The sequence below is a fragment of the Mirounga angustirostris genome, unplaced genomic scaffold (assembly GCF_029215605.1).
Source record: "Mirounga angustirostris isolate CCGP_5_RB_7025 unplaced genomic scaffold, mMirAng1.0.hap1 SCAF_16, whole genome shotgun sequence".
NCBI classification, from domain to species: domain Eukaryota; kingdom Metazoa; phylum Chordata; class Mammalia; order Carnivora; family Phocidae; genus Mirounga; species Mirounga angustirostris.
Genome location: NW_026991724.1, coordinates 48,262,914 through 48,281,798, shown reverse-complemented (window position 1 = coordinate 48,281,798; position 18,885 = coordinate 48,262,914). Strand labels below are relative to the sequence as shown.

Sequence of the window (18,885 nt, the reverse complement as noted above, 5' to 3'; positions counted from 1 at the left end):
AACCAGGAACCTACGTCACAACCGTGCCATCTCATGACCCCAAATGGAATCTCCTTTCACCCAACAGAAGCCCCATCTCTAAGTTCCTTCCCCTGAGCAAGACAAGGAAGCTCCCCCATCTCATGTTAGGAACCAATACCTCCTTCCCGATTGCAACAGGCCCCTCCATCCTGACTGTTCCCTTCCTGATGGCATCCATCACAGTCCCCTATTACAGCCTCTTCCTGTCTCAAATGCCCCCCACCCACCCAACAACCCTTTCCAATCTCTGCCCTCCAAGGTCAAGGAGCCTCCCAATACCCCCTCTCTAACCTGCACCTACAAGTTGCACTCTTGCGAGGGCAGGTCCCTATCAAGAGAACTGGAGTCCAGGCTGCATGTCTGAGCAGCTCCCCTGAGGCGGAGCCTTGGGCATGGTGGCCACACCCCCAACACACACACACTTAGGTGACTCAAGGTCAGGGCTCGCACATACCTTGAAACAAGTCTCCCCGGAGTGGTTCCCACCCCTGAATTATCTCCCCTTGAAAGGCAGGGGACCTAGGTCCTGCCTGGCACTGCCTCAGCACTGGCTCTGCTTGGGCTGCAGCAGTGACCTTGGAAGAGTCCCTATCTCTAATGTCAACTGTCACCTATTGAGGCCTACTCCTGGGCCAGACACGGTAGGCGCCCGATAAGTGACTATCGTTAAATCAAGTGAAGAGTGGGAGGGAAGGGAAAGCAATTTTACAAACTGGGAAGGACTACGTCCATGTTAGATGGGTTATAGTGAGCATCCACAGTGTATCAGTGCTGAGCGCTTTTACGTGTCTGATTTCATTCAACCCCTCAACAGAATTTGAGGTGGATGTGATTCAAGCCCATTTTACACAGAGTAAAAGAGAGGCCCTGAGAGAAGTACCCCAAGTGTGTCTGGCTCCAAAGCTATGCTCTCAGAGATGCTCAGCCTCTTCAGCTACAAAATAACACCTCTGTCAAGGTCTCCGGCCACCCAGTTCACTCCTCGCTTTCCAATGATGCCCACTTCTCACCACTTAACTGATTTTTGGCAGGGCAGCCCAGAAGAACTGCGCAGGCGCTTGCCTGAGCCGCCCCCCCCCAAGCTCCGCCCACAGGGAACAGTTGTGTGCGTGGAGAAACTCGTCGAGCCCCGCCTGAACGTCAACACGCAGGCGCAAGGGCGCGTGCCCTTCGCTGACGGCTCTGATTGGCTGCCACGGGTAAGGGCACCTCCCAATGGGAGGCGTGGATAGTGAGGGGTCCCGCACGCCTGGAGCAGAGAGGGTCTGTGTCAAGAGCGGCGGGGGCTGCAGGAGGCGAGAGAGACTGGTGAGGGCGCCGCGGGGCGGGCGGGGGAAGAGTTCGCTGGGCGTAGGGAGAGGGCGGAGGTAGAACGAAGGGGACACCGGGGGACGAAGAGCCTTGGGGCCTGCGCTAGGGCGGGAGCGGCGTGGAGTGGAAGGAGAGCGCTCCTTCCTATGTGCCCTAGAGCATTGATTCCACTCGTGCGGCGTGCAGGACCCTACCCTGGAGCCCGCCGCCCCCACCCCTGCAGGGCGCTCTCGTGCAGCGGAGTTGATAAGTCTGGTCGGTGAAAAGGGACGTGTAGCGGAAAAGTTGAACTTCCAGGCCCCTGGTGGGTTCTTTCCTGGAAGGACTTACTGGTCTACCGTGTAAAAAGTCCCTATCTCCTCTCCACCACCAATAGTACACAATCCCACAATTGGGAAAGGAGGAATGTAGACAAAAAGTCCAAATTTTAGGTTGCTTGGGCCACCTTCCAGAGGGACATGTACTGGGTGCCTACTTTGTGTGTAAGCCTTACACCAGGCCTTGGGCCTCGCCTGATGGGAGTTCTGTTTGGAGTGCGGCTGTAAACAAGGAAAAACTGAACTCTGGGGATCCGGGCTGACTCCTTCCAGGAAGATCCTTTATTGGGTGGCTGTTGTGTGCAGGGCCGTGGCAATTCAAATATTAGTGAGGGAGTTGGAATAGGTAGTTAGGAAAAAGTAAGTCCTGGGCTTTTAGTGAATCATTTATTCAGGTAGCATGTATTGGGCATCAACTGAAAACAGGGTCATGTGCTCGGCTGTGTTATTGTGGGAGTTCATGGTCCATGGGGAAAGTTGGTCTGTTGGGAGAAGTGGGATGGGCACAGGGAGAGTTAGACTCTCATGGCCTCACTTCCTGGAGGGAGCATTTTTCATTCACAGAATATCTACTGAGTACCTGTTGTGGGCTAATCATTGTTCTTGGTGCTGGAAATATATCAGTGATGAAAAAACTAACTTCCCTGCTCTCTGGGAGCTTAATATGAGCATCTTTGCCTGCCTGGCTTTAAGCTGAGCTCCACCTGCCCTCTGGCACTAACAGATGAGTTAAAGAAGAGATGGAGACAGTGGAGGTTGGATTCAGAAACTAGGTTGTAAGGGGCACAGTCATTTGCTCAAGTGGCTCAGAGGCCTGGGTTGTGTTGAGCCCACACATGTAGAAAGGGAGATGGGGGCATGTAGAGGGAAGTTCAGAAGTTAAAGATCCCCGTCCCAGGTCCGTGGTTTTGTTGGTAACATCAGCACCTACAGTGAATCAGACCTGCCATGCCTGCATGCTCAGTCTGAAGAGGAGCACAGACTGTATCCCGGGCTCGTGATATTGGCTTTGCTAGAGGTGGCACAGATTACCACAGGAACCCCAAGGAGGCAGGAGTGGACATCCCCCTGGGCGCCTGGGTGGCTCAGTCGTTAAGCGTCTGCCTTCGGCTCAGGTCAGGATCCCAGGGTCCTGGGATCGAGCCCCACATCGGGCTCCCTGCTTGGCGGGAAGCCTGCTTCTCCCTTACCCACTCCCTCTGCTTGTGTTCCTTCTCTCACTGTGTCTCTCTCTGTTAAATAAATAAAATCTTTAAAAAAAAAAAAAAAAGGAGTGGACATCCCCCTGAGGATGTAGAGATGTCAGAAAAGGCTTCACAAAGGAAATGCTGGGCACGGTTTTGCTAGACCAGAAAAGGAGAGAACTTTCTCGGCAGAAGGAATAGCAACAGGAAAGACTTCAGGTTCAGGAACAACAGTTCTGGAGAACCACAAGTCATGGTTCTGTCTGACCTTTCTCGGGCACCAGGGCCTTTGTGGTCAGCACTACTTTTACGCCCTTTCACAGGTGACAAAACAGCATCAGAGAGAGAAAGTTAATAATGTGCTGGAGCTCAGATTCAAGCCAAGGGCAGTCTGGTCCAGAAGCCTGTGCTCTTGAACTCTTTGCTGCTCTGTATGTGTCCATATGGCAGGAGGAAAGGTGGTGCCCAGTGAGGAAACCATCCAGGCAAAGGTCAAGAGGCATAAAGAGACACGTGTTCTTAGAGAGGGTGCAGGTGGGGCGCCTGGGTGGCTCAGTTGGTTAAGCGACTGCCTTCGGCTCAGGTCATGATCCTGGAGTCCCGGGATCGAGTCCCGCATCGGGCTCCCTGCTCGGCGGGGAGTCTGCTTCTCCCTCTGACCCTCCTCCCTCTCGTGCTCTCTGTCTCTCATTCTCTCTCTCTCTCAAGGGTGCGGGTGGCCCTCCGGGTAAGGAGGGACGGTAGCCTCAGGGGCCAGACGGAAGGGGGCTGTCGCTGTCTTACAGATGTCTGGCACCATGGGGCGTGCATCCGCTTCGGAGTCACATGTTCATTGAAAACTGAGGTACCAGCACTGGATCCAGGCTTGCTGATTGATAGTCTGGTGAGTGAGGGGACGAGCGGGGAAGCTCCTGAGCCGCCTCCCCCGCCCCCGCCGCCCCTGGGTTCCTGATGTCTCACCAGCTCCCCCTCCTTTCTCTAGGCACTGCCCCCCTCCCCACCATGGCAGAGGTGGCGGCTGAGGTGGCTGAGCTGCCCACACAGATGTCACCAGGGGCGGTGGAGACGTCAACACCGATGTTCGGGGAGATGTCAGCAGAGGTGACCGAGATGACACCTGGGGAGGCGCTGGCCTCGTCCCTTTTCTTCCAGCATCACCAGTTCATGTGCTCTGAGTGTGGCAGTCTCTACAACACGCTGGAGGAAGTCCTCTCGCACCAGGAACAGCATGTGCCCACTGTCACCGAGGATGAGGCACTGGCCGCCCAGGATCCTGGCCTGGAGCCCGAGCTCATGGCAGGGCCTGAGGAAGGGCCCTTCCAGTGTGGGGAGTGTAACCAGCTCATCCTGTCCCCCGGCGAGCTCCTGGCCCACCAGGACGCCCACCTCCGGGAGTCTGCAAGCCAGATCCAGTACCAGTGCGGGGACTGCCAGGAGCTCTTCCCCTCGCCTGAGCTGTGGGTGGCTCATCGCAAGGCCCGGCACCTTTCTGCTGCAGCCACCGAGCCACCAGGGCCGCCCCCGATGCCCCCTCCGATGCCACCCCCGCCACTCCCAGTTCCACCCGAAGTTAAGATGGAGCCCTACGAGTGTCCCGAGTGCTCTACCCTCTGTGCCACTCCCGAGGAGTTCTTGGAGCATCAGGGCACCCACTTTGACTCCCTAGAGAAAGAAGAGCGCAACGGGCTAGAGGAGGAGGAGGAAGACACAGAGGAAGACACAGAGGAAGACACAGAGGAGGAAGAGGAGGTGGCGGCAGAGGTCGGTGAGGATGCTACGGGAGGCGACAGGTCCACAGCCGGCCGGGCCCAGGGCTGTGCGGATTGCCCCCAACCCTGGACGGCCGCGGAGGCGCGCCGGCGACACCGGCGGGCCTCCCGCGGCCCAGCATCGGCGGCCCACCCCTTCCACTGCACGCAGTGCCAGCGCAGCTTCAGCTCGGCCAACCGGCTGCTGGCGCACGGGCGGGCCCACATCGGGGGCACACACGAGTGTACCACCTGCTCCAAGGTCTTCAAGAAGGCCGCCTCCCTGGAGCAGCACCTGCGGCTGCACCGCGGCGAAGCGCGCTACCTCTGCGTGGACTGCGGCCGCGGCTTCGGCACCGAGCTCACGTTGGTGGCTCACCGGCGGGCCCACACCGCCAACCCGCTGCATCGCTGCCGCTGCGGCAAGACGTTCAGCAACATGACCAAGTTCCTCTACCACCGGCGCACGCACGCCGGCAAGAGCGGGGCGCCCCCCGCGGCGGCGGCGGCGGCGGCCTCCCCGGTGCCCGCCGAGGCCGCCGCGCCGCCGCCGCCGCCGCCCGCCCCGCCCGCCCAGCTGCCCTGCCCGCAGTGCTCCAAGTCCTTCGCCTCGGCCTCCCGGCTCTCGCGGCACCGGCGCGCCGTCCACGGGCCCCCCGAGCGGCGGCACCGCTGCGGCGTGTGTGGCAAGGGCTTCAAGAAGCTGGTCCACGTGCGCAACCACCTGCGGACGCACACGGGCGAGCGGCCCTTCCAGTGCCACTCGTGTGGCAAGACGTTCGCTTCCCTGGCCAACCTCAGCCGCCACCAGCTGACGCACACGGGCGTGCGGCCCTACCAGTGCCTGGACTGCGGCAAGCGCTTCACGCAGAGCTCCAACCTGCAGCAGCACCGGAGGCTGCACCTGCGGCCCGTGGCCTTCGCGCGCGCGCCCCGCCTGCCCGGCCCCGGCCTGTACAGCAAGAGCCCCTACTACTGCGGGACCTGCGGCCGCTGGTTCCACGCCCTGGCCGGCCTGCGGCTGCACCAGCGCGTCCACGCCCGCGCCCGCCCCGGGCCCCCGCCGCCGCCCCCGCCGCAATCCCTGCCCCCCGCCCCCCCGCCGCCGCCGCCGCCGCCGCCCGAGCCTCAGCAGACTATCATGTGCACCGAGCTCGGGGAGACCATCGCCATCATCGAGACGTCGCAGCCGCTGGCGCTGGAGGACACGCTGCAGCTGTGCCAGGCGGCACTGGGGGCCAGTGAGGCGGGCGGGCTCCTGCAGTTGGACACGGCCTTCGTGTGACACGGCTGGGGAGCAGCAGTGAGATGGCCGTTGTGGGCCCCTCTGGGGGGCGAGGGGAGCCCCCCCACCCGCACCCCGGCAAGCTGCTCCGGCACCCACCGGGTGCCGGGATCCACCCTGGCCTCGTACCCCCGGACTCCTCACAAGGGCCCTGCCCTGGTGTCTCTTGCCACTTTTCTCTGCCTGTGGGGAAACTGAAGCTCTGAGGCCTGATGGCGATCCGTCCCAGGTCATCCCACTGCGTTGCAAAACGGGGCTCGCCAAGACTCTTGGCTCTGCATCCATCACCCTGGTGCCCGGCAACGTCAGGTAACCTTTCCTGAGCCCCGACCACGCGCCAGATCGGTGCTGGGCACCGTCGTATGCCTCTTCAGGCTCTCGCTCGTCCCCAAGCCCTCCCCTCCCCTGGACCCCGGGGCACCGGGACTTGGCTCTGCCTGGTGGAGAAAGGTACTTGAGTTCTCTGGGCTCCCTTAAGCTCCCTTTTGACAATGTCGAAAGAAATGCCGGAGCCCCAGGGATGATGACTCAGAGCCAGGCGCTGCCCCAGGAGGCACACGGCGGGGCAGGAGGAGCACCCAAGTACTGATGGCCTTGCTCTCTTGAGTGTGTCTTGTTGATTCATTCAGCCTTGGAGTCCTCAGGCCCCCCTCGCACGTGCTGGGCGATGCTGGGGGCCGGAGAGGAGTCAGGCCTCTGCCCTGCCCCTGCGGAGCAGGCAGATCTCAGCCCCGCCGTCCTCAGGGCTGTGATGGGGATGTGCAGGGACAGTGGGATCCCAGAGCAGGGAACAACCCCTCCTCCCCCCCCGCCCCTCCCCCCACCCCGAAGGAGGTAGTCCTTGAGGGAACACTAGGAATCTGGTAGCGAAAGAGGAAGAGAACATAGGCAGACAGCACTGCAGAGGAGGGTGAGTTCTTGGTCTGCTTGGAGACCGTCCAGTTATTCACAGCTACAATAACAGCGAACGCGGCTGCCTAGCCGTGGCAGGCACGCGGTCAGCGCCGTACACGGATTGTGACCCAGCAGGCCTGTGAGGTGATCTCAGCGTTAGCCCTGTTGTACGGATGAGACTCACCCAAGGTCTCACAGTAGGCAGCAGTGTCGCGGAGATTTGAATCCAGGGGGTCCGTTCAGCCCATGTCTCTAAGCAGTACTGCTGAGTGAGTGTGACCTGAGACTGGGGGCGGGGGGGGAGGTGGCGCCCAGAGGAGGGTTTGCTACCGCTGGAGGAAAAGTGAGCTGGCGTCACAGAGCAGTTGGGGTTTGTTGGGGCCCCCGAAAGATCAAAGGTCTTAGGAATAGGAGGGGATCCCCAACCCTTTCAAAGGTTACCTAAGGTGGCAGTCCTTCCTTCTCTAAACAGCAGCAGATGATTTATGGCAGGTCCCTGGGGCAAGCTCCCGCCGGGCCTCTACAGAGCGAGGTGTTGAGGCACGGGAGGCTATGGCTGAGAGTTGTTGGGGAGGGAGGCAGGCCCGGACCTGGGAAGGCAGGGAAAGCCTGCCCCAGAAGTTGGGGCAGGGTGGGATAGGGGGGAAGAGAGGGTCAAAAGTGGGGCTTAGGGCTTCCTGGCATGAAGGTGGAGCCAGGGGGAGGCTGAAGATGGTCTAGGAGGGAAAGGATGGGATCAGACTAGGGCAGAAGCCACAGGAGTGGGAGGGAGGGTCAGGGACCACCTCAGTGACCTCGTGGCTGAACAATTGTGAGCAGCAGGGAGGCAGGGGGACCAGCCCTGCTGCCGTCTCTGGTCTACTTGCTGTATGTATTCATCTTACAAACAAGGTGGTATCCAGAAGGTATCGAGCAGGGAAGGCCAGGGATTGTTCTGGGCAGTATAGTTACCCCTGGGGCTGGCCTAAGCAGACTGGAGAGTCCAGGTACCACAGGAACAGTCCCTGAACTCTTGGGACATGTTCAGAATTCCCCTTTTGGGGCACCTGTCTGGCTCAGTCAGTAGAGCGTGCAGCTCTTGACCTCGGGGTCGTGAGTTCAAGCTGAGTGCGCCCCCCACCCCCCGCAGTGGACATAGCTTACTTAAAATGACGACAAACTCATTCCCTTTTTCTTCACAATTGAAGTCCAGTGGAGGACATATCAGTTGCTCCTCCCCAGGCCTCCTTCCACTTCCGGGGCCTCCTGCCCTCACATACCATTGGCACCACATGTAAGAGATGCCATTTCCCTCTGCCCGTGGCCCCACCATCTGGCCCCAGCATGTTTTCAAAGCAAGGGAAGAAGCCAAGTTCTCTGCACCAACCTTCCCAGGCTTGTCGCTTCCCAGCATCCCTAGACGGGGGCCAGGTACGTGCCCTGTTTGAAACAGAAATGAAAGCTTGGAGATCTGTTAGGGTTTAAGGACCGCTCCTCTGCCCATGTCCGTGCCCACTACGAGTCTACATCCAGGCTGTTTTGGCCTGAGTGACTACATGTCATCTGCTGTTGCGTGAAGCAGCAGGTAGCTCGGGCTGTGGGACACAGAGCCCTCTGTTCAAGTCTTGACTCTGCCACTTTCTATGGCCTTGACCCCTGATCCCCAGTTCTCAACTGTCACCTGGGGAGGACAGTGCCTGCCTCCCTCCTGAGGCAGAAGAGGACGATGGCAGGGTCCATGAGGCCGGCTCCCCCGAGGCCTCTGCAGCGGATGAGCCAGACTCTGTTCATCACATGCGTGAAGGAGAGCAGAGGCCCGGGGAGGCTGGGCACGTGAGCCAGGGCCGGGACTCAGGCCTCCGGCAGCCCAGCCTGGCTTCACTGTCCACGGTGCCCCTGCCTGAGAGGTCCTGTCCCAGCACAGCCCCTCAGGGCACCTCCCTCACCTCCATGGAAACAAGGCAGCCAGACAGGAAGCAGGTTTTCATGCCAATAATTTATTGAACGGAGGTCTGTACACAGGCAAACCTTACTGTGGAAACTAAGACATGGGGAGCTCCCCCACACCCACCCCCTCAGCCCTCCAGGGTGGGGAGAGGAGGGAGGAGATCTTAGGGGCCGAGGACAGGAGGGGGGACACAGCTGTAGAAGGGGGACGGGCCAGGTTGGACGGTGTGAATCGACGTTTTCTTTAAGAAAAAAATTATAACAATCTATTTACACCCGAGGGGGGGGGGCGGGAAGGGAAGAGGAGCAGACGGGCTGGTCTGGTTCTATTTACAAGGGACACAGGAAGGGAGGAGGGGTTGGAGGAGTGTAGGCCTGGGAGGAGGGGAGGGGGCCAAGGGGGTAGGAGGTCCTCATGCCTCCCAACCCCCTGTCCTTCCTTCTCTTCCCTCCCCACAACCAGTTAAAATCCTCTTAAAAAGCCCACCACAGGGTGAGGCTGGTGAGGGAGGGACTGGAGGTAGGGACAGGGACTCATTTACCTCTGCCCTCTAGTCTAGGGGCCCAGCCAGGTCAGGAGCTTGATGGGCTATGGTCCCCCTTCCCAGCCCCACTGGGGGCTCCCAGATGGAAGAGTTGTTGGTGGGGCCCTCAGGAAGAGTTAGTGAGGGGAGTTGTGGCGTCAGGTGACTGCCAGTCCGAGCCGGTCTGAGCCTCACTTAAAGCTGAGGGGGAGGAAAAAGCAGACAGTTACCCTTTGCCTCTCAGACCTCCCCCAAGAGCAGGAACCCAGTGGGGGATGCTACGTCAGAAACGGACAGCTGCCGCTCTAGGTCCAGCGCTGCATACTCGGACGCCAAAGGGCCAGGCTGCTCACTGAGTGACTCACCAGACAGCCGGGCCCCACAGAAGAGAGGGTGGCTAGAACTTGGCCCCAACTCACAGCACTGCCCTGAGGAAAGGCAGGCCCCCTGCTGCCCAGTCGGATTTTCTTCCCCAAGAGACATAGGAAATCTGGATTTGTAACATGCAGTGGCCTCAATTTTTAAATGTGGACAACAAATTTAACGTTTTGTTTGTTTGTGCAAGCCAGACCTAGGTCTTTGGTTTTCCGGTTGGCACTTAAACACAAATACAGGCAATCAGACCCGACGAAGGTGGCTGTTCACGTGTATGCTATCAGATGTCAACAATTTCCACACCCGTGCGGGGAACTCCAGGGCTGTAGGCACAGGCTGGCCTCCCAGGCTGAGAAGCAGAGGGCCCCCGACCTACCTTGTGAGGATGGAGTGAGGGAGGCAGTGCCCGCTGGGGACCTCAAGTGAGGAGGGAGGAGAATGGCGTTGAGAGATGGTTGGATGGAGAGTTCTAGAGACAGGATTGGACATGCCCAGTCAGGAGGCGGGGTGTTGGGAGACGGGGTCGGGGTTAGAAAGGGGCACCAGGTAGCAACCCAGCTCTTGGCAAGGCCAGCTGACACGTGTAGCTACTGAACGCTTTAAATGACAAACCAGAAGGGGCCCGGCACACGTGACCGCAGAGCACGGGTGAAGCAGCTTCGGGGCTCTGGCATCGGGGGCGAGCACCCCTCCCTCAGCATCCCACTCCTCTCTCTAACACCAAGCCCTCCTCCACAACCTTTGCCTGCCCTTCCGGCTCCCTGCATTCCAAGCCGTGCCCTCACCTCCAGGACTGAAATTGAAGAGGGGGGGAAGCGGGCGGTTGTTGGGGAGCTGGGTTCCATGACATCGCAGTTCATCAAAGAAGCTGTGGGCGCAGGCTTCCAGAGGGGAGAGCCTTGAGGACGGTGTGTACTCCAGCAGGCTCGAGCAGAGTGCGATGGCCTCCGGCGGCGTTCGAGATTTGAACACCTTAGGGGGTGGTCAGGAGGGTGAGCCGCCCAGGCACTGTGGACTCCCGCACCCCCACTTCCCATACGAGGCACGACCACTAAGGGGAAACCACGTTCTTTGGGGTGAGCAGCTCGCGGGGGTCCCGTCATGGGACAGGCCCTGCAGGGAGCCTGTTTCCCCAGCAGAGAAATGGCACTCAAACTTACCGTGGACCCTCAACTTCCGGAGGATGGGAGATGCCATAAACTGAAATCTGATGAGTTAACGGCCCCATTCCCAAGCCCTGACTCTATAGCCAGGTCCCAAGACCAGCTGGCCTCCAAAGGGGACCTCGGCCATGCTGCCTGAGCCCCTAGCCCCGTCCCACCTTTGTCCAGGGGTGAGCTTTAATCTGGGGAAACTTGAACTCCGTGTAGTTGGGGTTCATCTCTCGGATCTGTTCCCGGGTTGGTGTTCCCAGCACCTGGAGAAGAAGGGACGGGTCTGAGCCAAAGCCCCTATCCCTCAGCCCCATCCCTGCCCATCCCTGCCCACTCCTGCCATGCCCTCACCTTGATGATCTCCACCAGCTGGTCTACCCCACTGTCCCCGGGGAAGATGGGCTGGCCCAGGAGGAGCTCGGCCAGTACGCAGCCAGCTGACCACACATCTGAGGGGGAATGCGGGGAGGGTCAGGGCTGCCCCACCCATCCCCTCGCCAACGCTTCTCTCCCCCCACAGTCATCCTGAGGGTGCCAGGAGGGAGCCCCATTTTCACTTGGCCCCGAGAAGCAGCACCCTGCTCCAGGTCCTGCAGGGTTTAGGGACACGGGAGCCCGCTGTTGAACCTCCAGGTCTGCCTGACGGCGCCGTGCTCTGCGATCCAAGTGTTTGCCACCTTTGTTGCCTCTCTCCCCGCCCCGACCCCAGGAAGCCCCTGCTCTACCTCCAGCCTCCAGCCAGCCCAATGTAGCTAGCACAGACCTCTGTGTTCTTGGGCCTCGGGAAGGTCCAGCCTGAAGTCCTGGGCCCAGGCTCTATCCTGCCCACGGGAACGGCTACATACAGGCTGGTACTCTCGGCCCCTCCCTGCTCTGTACCTCGACCCCCCGAGGCACAAGTTCACCCCTAAGAACCACACAGTTCACACTGCTGCTGAGTGTTCTCTCCCAACCCCCTCACGCCCTCTCCTCAAGCCTGGCAGGTAGCACCGTCATCCCCACCAGCGGGGCCGGCCCCCGGAGGCCTGGTGAGATGAGCATGTCCCACCCTCGGGCTGGCTGGCAGGCCTCGGCTCCAACGTCCCCGGCAGCCCCTCCCCCGGGCCTTAGCCCGTCCGCCCCAGGCCGGGAGGAGAGGGCAGACTGGGAGGTTCCAGAGCCCGAGTGGACTCTGAAGTCAGGTCAGCTTCCAGAGCCCGGCCCTGCCCAGCCCCAGCGGGGCAAATGCAGGCAGGCGGCCTCACCGCTCTCCGCCTCAGCCTGCTCGTCTGTGCAGCGAGCAAGACGCCAGCATCGCCCCCCGAAGCCTGGGAGGACTGGATGAAAGAACGCGGCTAGGCTTGTAGCACGGAGCGCGGCCCACAGCCCGCAGAAGACGCAAAAGCTGCCGCGCCTGCCGCTGCCCACCCCCGCCCTCCCGTAAGTCTGACCGATGGATGAGGTGTAATCCGTGGCTCCAAAGATCAGCTCCGGGGCCCGGTAGTAGCGAGAACAGATGTACGAGACGTTGGGCTCCCCGCGGACCAACTGCTTTGCACTGCGGGAAGAGGGGGGCAGGAGTAAACAGAAGGCGAGGGTCGGAGGGCCCCCCCCCGCCCCTCGGCCAACCAGTGCACTCCCGGTCAGGCCCACCTGCCAAAATCGCAGAGCTTGAGGACAGCGGTGTCGGGGTCCACCAGCAGATTCTGGGGCTTGATGTCACGGTGACACACCCCCTGGGAGTGGATGTAGGCCAAGCTCCGGAAGAGCTGGTACATGTACACCTGGGAGGGGCAGGGGACGGCACAGCTGCAGCCCAGCTCCGCCCGCCTGGCCTCCAGGGCCCTCCCGTGCTCCTCTCCCTGGCTCAAAATCTCTCCTGCCGCCCCCGGGACCTCAAGCTTTAGTATGTGCCGGAATCACTGCAAGGGCTTGTTAAAACAGGGACCCCGGGGTCCCGCTCCCAGAGCTTCCGATTCCGTAAGTTCAGGACGGGGCATGTGCAACATCCGGGCCGCTGCCGCTCCCCACTTCGAGAATGCTACCTCGGCCACACACCTCAGCAGAAGCCCGACGTCAGGAAGGCCTCGTGGGAGTCAGTCACTCAGCTCCAAACCCACCGGCTATAGGAAGGGCTCAGCCTCCTTCGTCTGCCAGTCAAAACCACCCACGGACTAGCCTCTCTCCGGCTGGATTTTCCTGCCACTCTCCCTCCCACTGATTACAACATAAGTGCCAAGAGAGCAGGGATCTTGGTGTGTTCGTCTCCGCCGCCGCGTCCCCCAGGGCCTAGACCAGTGCCCAGCACACAGTAAATGCTCAGGCCAGCTTCCCGGGCCCCCCTCCTCCTCTCTTTCCGCTGCCCTTGGCTAGAGATGCCGCTTCCTCACCCTGCACCTGATGAGCTCCGGGAAGCCTTCCTTGATCCTCCTTATCCCCCAAAGCAGGCAGGCCTGGGGGCCTGTTTCCAGAATTCCCTGTGCTCCTTCTAATATGGCAGTTGCTAGTCGTTTTATAGTTCCTTGTGACAACAGCTGTCCGCTCGGCTAAACAGAGCTCTCCCGGAACAAAGTCTGGGTCTCAGTCAACTGGGCTTCGGGAATTGCTCGGTGCTGGGTTCAGCACACAGGCAGCCATGGTAGGGATTCACCAAACCAGAGGACTCCCCTCCCGGGAAGCAGAGTCCCCCAACACCAACCACCGGTAGGGCTCTGTGGCCCACCTGGGCCCAGGGTTCTTAAGGCCGGCAGGAGGAGCGACCTTCATCAAACCTGAACCCACCCACTTCCTCCCGATGCTGAAGGCGGCCGCAGCCTCTACTCTCCACATCAGCCCTCGGCTCTCTGATCCATTCACCCATTCATTCAAACACCAGCTAGGAGAGTAACACCCGGGCCACAGCACCAGGCCCTGGGAAATGAGCCTGCACAGACGATGGAGAGGCAGGCTTTCCTCCAGCCCTGCCTCCTTCCCACCCCCTTCTGCCAAGGCTCCGAAGGCCAGGACTCGGACCTCAGTGTCTCTCCCTCGGCATTCTCAGGCCCCAGCCCAATTCCGAGCTAACTCCACCAACACCACTGGTGCCGCCGGGCTCCCACGGTGGACCCGAGCAGGTCCCTTGCAGTCTCCCCAGACCCCAGTCAGCCTGCCTCCCTGATTCAGTCAGGCCTCAGGGTGGCCTGCCCAGCACTGGGCAAGCTCCGTCTATGGTGGTTATGGAGACAAGGACAGGCAACGCCAAAGTCTGCAGACAGCAACATAAATCTGGAGAATGAGGGAACCCACAGAAGACAGGAGGATCCAGGGTCCCTGGCTTTGTAGGCCTGGGTCCCAACAGCCTGCCTGCCCGCCTGCCCACCTTGACATAGATGATAGGGATGGTCAACTTGGCCTTGGTGAAATGGCGGGCCACCCGGTACACTGTCTCGGGCACGTATTCCAGCACCAGATTTAGATAAAGCTCGTCTTTCTGCAGAGTGCAAAGGAGAGGTGTGAGGCACTGTGAGGAACGGGGTGGGGAAGGGAAGGGAAGGCTCGTGGGGGTAACGGGGGAAGGACTGGCAGTCACAGGAAAAGGCAGGCAGGAACACAGGTGGAGGACTCCCCCGCACACCCAAGGTCTCACCTTCTCCCCACTAGAGTAGAAGAAGTATCTCAGCCTCACGATATTGCAGTGGTCCAGCTTACGCATAATCTGCAGCTCTCGGTTCTTGGAAGCAAACGGAAAACGCCTCAGACAACAGCCGACTCTCCCTGCCTCCCCTCCCTGGCGCCCCTTGCCACAGCCCTGCTCCTCCGCTCCTGCCAACGGAGCCAGGCGCTGACTTCTCGCATCCCAGCTCCAGGGCCCCTCTGGGGCAGCCCCTAATTCCTCACCCCAACCCATTCCCCTTACACACAAGCTGGAGGCCTATGGGCTAAACCCAACCTACAGATGGGTTTTTTTTTTTCAGCCCACCATTCAAAAGTGTCCGATTTATTGCTGACCTTTGAAAATCAAATGTCTTCACATATAAATTCAGTTTTCCAGCTTGTCTTGAATAATCAGATGACATGGCCACACAAGGCCTGAGTGACAAAAGACAAGTACTGGCCACCCAATTCACCCTGGTCCCCACTCCTCTCTATTGCTTCCCCTAGAGGCATCTGGGCCCTTGAACCCTGACTTGGATCCTGAGTCCCAGGCTCCAGACTTCCATCTTCCCATAGGGGGTCCGGCCTCAGCCTCTTCTCCGAGACACAGTCCTGGTCTCTTCCCTATTCTCTGTTCCCCTGAGTTCTGGCCTCGGGAACTCCTGCCCTCAGATCCCTCTCACTTCTGGGACTCAACACTAATCAAATTCTGACCCACACTCTGGAGTTCCTCCTGCCCGAGGGTTCTCACTGCCAAGACCCAGGCCCTGACCTGGTTCCCTCCCAGCCTAGGCTCGGGTCCTTTATATCCAGACTAGCCTACGCTCCAAAACGCCAGTCCTTACAACGCCAAGTAGCCCTCAACCTCCACCTTTTCCATCCTCTCCTTGTTCCCTGGGCTTCCACTAGGTTCCAGGGCACAGCTGTATGAAGGAGGAAAGGGCACCCCTTCCTCAGGGAGATACAGCCCCACACCAAGGCACAATGGTTTGGTGAGCATAGGGCAGGCTGGATTTCACCCTGCCTTGCCAAGCACCTGGGTCAGAGCATGACCTTCACAAACACACTCATCACCTCTACCAGCGTCCTTCCCTCTCTGTGCAGAAGGGTAACTTAGTGGGTAAGGTGGGAGGCTTCGGGATCAGACAAGCCAGAGTCTAGTCTTGCCCTCAAGTTAATTCTCTTATCCGAGTCTCAGTCTTAGCAACACACCAATACCTACCCTCAAAGAATCTTCACGTGAATTAAATATGAACTTGCCTACAAAGCACTTCACACCAACCCAAAGCCCAATAAACAGCAGCTCTGGGCTCTCGTGGAACCCGCACCCCCATCTTCCACACAATTCACTCTCTTCTTCTTCCCTTCTCTGGCCCATGTTCAGATCCCTGTGGAAACCCAAGTCCAGCACTCTCACTAGGGCCCTCTCGCCCATCATGCCTGGTCACACTTCCTTGTCCCCATTTGCCCCAAGCTACCTTGAACCTCTTGTCCTGGAGAACCTTCTTGATGGCCACCAGTTCCCTGGTCTCAGCCAGCCGTGCCTGGTACACGACCCCAAAGGAGCCATTGCCAATCACTTTGATGTCTGTGTAAGCCACCTCCTGGGAGCGCTCCGGGCCTTGGCCTAGAGTGGCTACCACTGTGGTCACCTTCCCGCTGTCACCTGGGGAACAAAGGGGACACACGATCCACTGACCTTCCCCTTCTTGCCACCACCCGATCACACAGGGCTGTGGGAGGGAGGAAAATCACTACAGGATGCTCACTGGGGGCCTCCTTGTCCCTTCCTGGTCTTTGAGCAAAGGTGGGTGTTGGATACCTCCAGGCGCCCTTTCTCCTCTTCCCTTCAGGGAACCCTAAATCCTGCCATTTCTCATGTGGGGGGACAATGACAAGTAAACCTCTTGCTGTTCAAGTGTTGATAAGCTGTAATTTCTATCGCTAGTAAGCAGTAAATCACTGGTCCCTCTTGGTTTGAGGGCATCCTCACACTCTATCCACTCTTGAGCTTATTGCCTGCTGGGGCCCCCTCCTGACTGGGGAAAGCCTGACCCAGTCTCTTCCACTTTCCGGAGCAGTAACCCTGAGGTACTTTTGCTTTTTTACTTTTGCTTCTGACAGCTTGGGGGATAGTGACCTCTAAGTCCTACTTGGGAGAGCTGGTAACCGCCACTGGGTTTTGGTGGCAGAAAGTACTCCTCCAAGTGTGAGTGCCCAGTGCCATGGCTCTCACTTTTGGGGGACAGTTAGCCCTTCCCCAAATACTTCGGGGTTCGAAAAGGTGCTGACCTGACCTCCTCATCTGTGTGGTCCAGAACCCCACACCCCTTCATGTATTTGGGTGACCCCCAATGGACAAGTACTAAGTGGTGGGAATGGTGAACCTGACCTCCGTTAACAAGGGGCTATCCAGGCCTCAAGCATTTGAAGGAAAGTTGTAATTCCCAGTTCCATTCTCTAGACAGCAGCAAACCTTTATGGCGTTCTTGGGGAAGAGTGATCCCTTTTCTTTGGGGAACCTTTCATCAGTTCCCCAAAGAAAACGGGTCACTGATAAATCAGATCTGTTTTGAGGGGTCAGTGTCATCGTCTTTTGGAAGAAGATCATCCTATAGCTATTCTTCCAGAGCCAGTGACACCATATCTCCAGATAACGAAGAGGATTTAACCTCAGATCCATCTTCTATGGGGAACTGTGACCCTTCCTGATTCTGTTTCATTTTTGTGGAAAAAGACCCACCACAAGTTTCTTTGTTGGTTGTTTTTTAATAAATTCTACCCCAAACGTGGGGCTCGAACTCATGACCCCAAGATCAAGAGTTGCATACTCTACCGACTGAACCAGCCAGGTGCCCCAAGCCAAAGAAAAGTGACTATGGACTTGATCTGCAGGATGCACTGATTCCCAGTTTGTCCTTATTTCTAAAAAGCAGCAACCATTAATTCCTACCATTGGGCATACAGTTCTGTTATAGATGGGTGATGATAACAGGTCTTGCGTTTTAAAAATCACAGACTGCCTGGATACCAGGTTTGGGAAGCCGTGACCCTATCTTTTGGGGACAGAGTAAGCCCAAATCCATTTCTATGTGATATTCATTCCAAATCCCCATCCTCTAAAGGGAAGCAAATCCAGATCCCCCTCCTTTTGGGGTGATGGTGATCTTATTCTTTTTGGGAACAATAACTCTCTAGCCCCATTAGCAAGCGACGATGACTCCTGGTCCTGTTGTCTAATGGATGGCAACATCAGATTCCTGTTTTTGAGGCTCAAGGATCCAAGACCTCGGTACTGGAAGAACAGGAATCTGTGACCTCTGTTTTTTGAGGATTACTAATTCTAATCCTAAACTCCAATTGATGGTAACCCCTCAATCCCTTTCTCTGCGAGGGGGAGAGCTCAGATCCCATCTTTGGGAAGCCCAGTGAGCTGGAGCTCCTATCTGGGCATATGGAAGAACCTGATCGACGTCTGAAGGGCTTCAGGAACCCTGATCTCCACCCCCCACGGACGCCGCTAATACTCACGGCCCAGCTTCACTCCGGGCGGCGGGAAGCTAGTGCCCGCACCGGGGCCGCCGCTGCCGCCTCCGCCGCTGCCGCTGGGTCCGCCCCCGGAACTCGAGGCCCCCACGCCCCCACCCATGGCTCCGACCGACGCCTTCCCACCGCCGCTGCCGCCGGGGCCGGAGGCCGAGCCCCCGGGGCCGCCGCCGCCGCCGCCTCCGCCGCCGCCTGGCTCCGCGAAGGAGCTGGTCCGCGCCCGGCCCGAGCCCCCAGGGCCGCCCCCTGAAGGCGCGCCGCCGCTCATGGCGCCGAGCGCAGGCCCAGGTCGCGGGGCTCGGGCTGCCCGGGCTGCCCCCGCCGCCGCCGCCGCCGCCGCCTACCCCGGGCTCTGGCCTCTTCCAGGCCGCGCCGCTCGGGCTCCGGCTCCGGCCCAGCGCCCGCCGCGGGGCACGCCGGGAGATGCAGTCCGCCTGCCCTACGCGCCGCCGTCGCCGCCCTCGGTCCGCACAGGGAACCGCGTGGCACGCCGGGAAATGGAGTCTGCAAATGCCTCAGAGCCGACCGCGGGGGATGACGGGTCGCGCTGCACATCAGGAAATAGAGTCCTGGGCAATAAATCAGGGGAATGTGTCGACGGCGGACTCTGAGGCACTTTAGGAAGTGGAGTCAGAGTCACACACTCACTCCACTGCAGCAACTGCAAGCCCTAAGTGTGTTTCAGAAATGTAGTTGCAGCCACTCTTTCGGTGAGCTTCGTAGGCCTGATGCACGCCGGGAAACAGAGTCCAGACGCTCATTTAGTCTATTGGCTGTGTATGCCGATCGGCGCCAAGTGCACTGTGGGAAATTGAGTCGGCGCCGGTGCATCCGCAGATACCGGGCCGTGAGGCAAGCCGGGAAATGGAGTCGTCACCACGCCCTCACCGCATTGCAGGTGTAACGCGACTTCCAAAGCACGTCGGGAAATGGAGTCCTATGTGCTTCCCCAAGCCCCAAGTAGACACTGCAATTACGGAGATAGGCT

At 59.3% G+C, this 18,885-nt stretch overlaps 2 protein-coding genes across 4 annotated transcripts; one reads left to right on the top strand and one right to left on the bottom strand.

Moving 5' to 3' along the window:
• Window positions 1-1,224: 1,224 nt before the first annotated feature.
• On the top strand, window positions 1,225-11,554 carry ZNF526 (zinc finger protein 526). 3 transcript variants are annotated; one of them, XM_045891616.3, is made up of 3 exons: window positions 1,225-1,329; window positions 3,619-3,716; window positions 3,816-11,554. In XM_045891616.3, the coding sequence occupies exon 3, from the start codon at window positions 3,836-3,838 to the stop codon at window positions 5,864-5,866; it is 2,031 nt and encodes a 676-aa protein (XP_045747572.1). In that variant the 5' UTR covers window positions 1,225-1,329; window positions 3,619-3,716; window positions 3,816-3,835; the 3' UTR covers window positions 5,867-11,554. The 3 variants fall into 3 exon arrangements, with proteins under 3 accessions (XP_045747572.1, XP_045747573.1, XP_054367411.1); XM_045891617.3 differs by having other exon boundaries at window positions 3,542-3,716; XM_054511436.2 differs by lacking the exon at window positions 3,619-3,716 and having other exon boundaries at window positions 1,230-1,329.
• Window positions 8,717-18,343, bottom strand: GSK3A (glycogen synthase kinase 3 alpha). The gene is made up of 11 exons (XM_045891618.2): window positions 17,883-18,343; window positions 15,830-16,017; window positions 14,344-14,427; window positions 14,077-14,187; window positions 12,372-12,502; window positions 12,170-12,276; window positions 11,091-11,188; window positions 10,907-11,002; window positions 10,371-10,557; window positions 9,962-10,054; window positions 8,717-9,411 (listed from the first exon to the last, which is right to left on the bottom strand). The coding sequence occupies exons 1-11, from the start codon at window positions 18,163-18,165 to the stop codon at window positions 9,338-9,340; spliced, it is 1,452 nt and encodes a 483-aa protein (XP_045747574.1). The 5' UTR covers window positions 18,166-18,343; the 3' UTR covers window positions 8,717-9,337.
• Window positions 18,344-18,885: the final 542 nt, after the last annotated feature.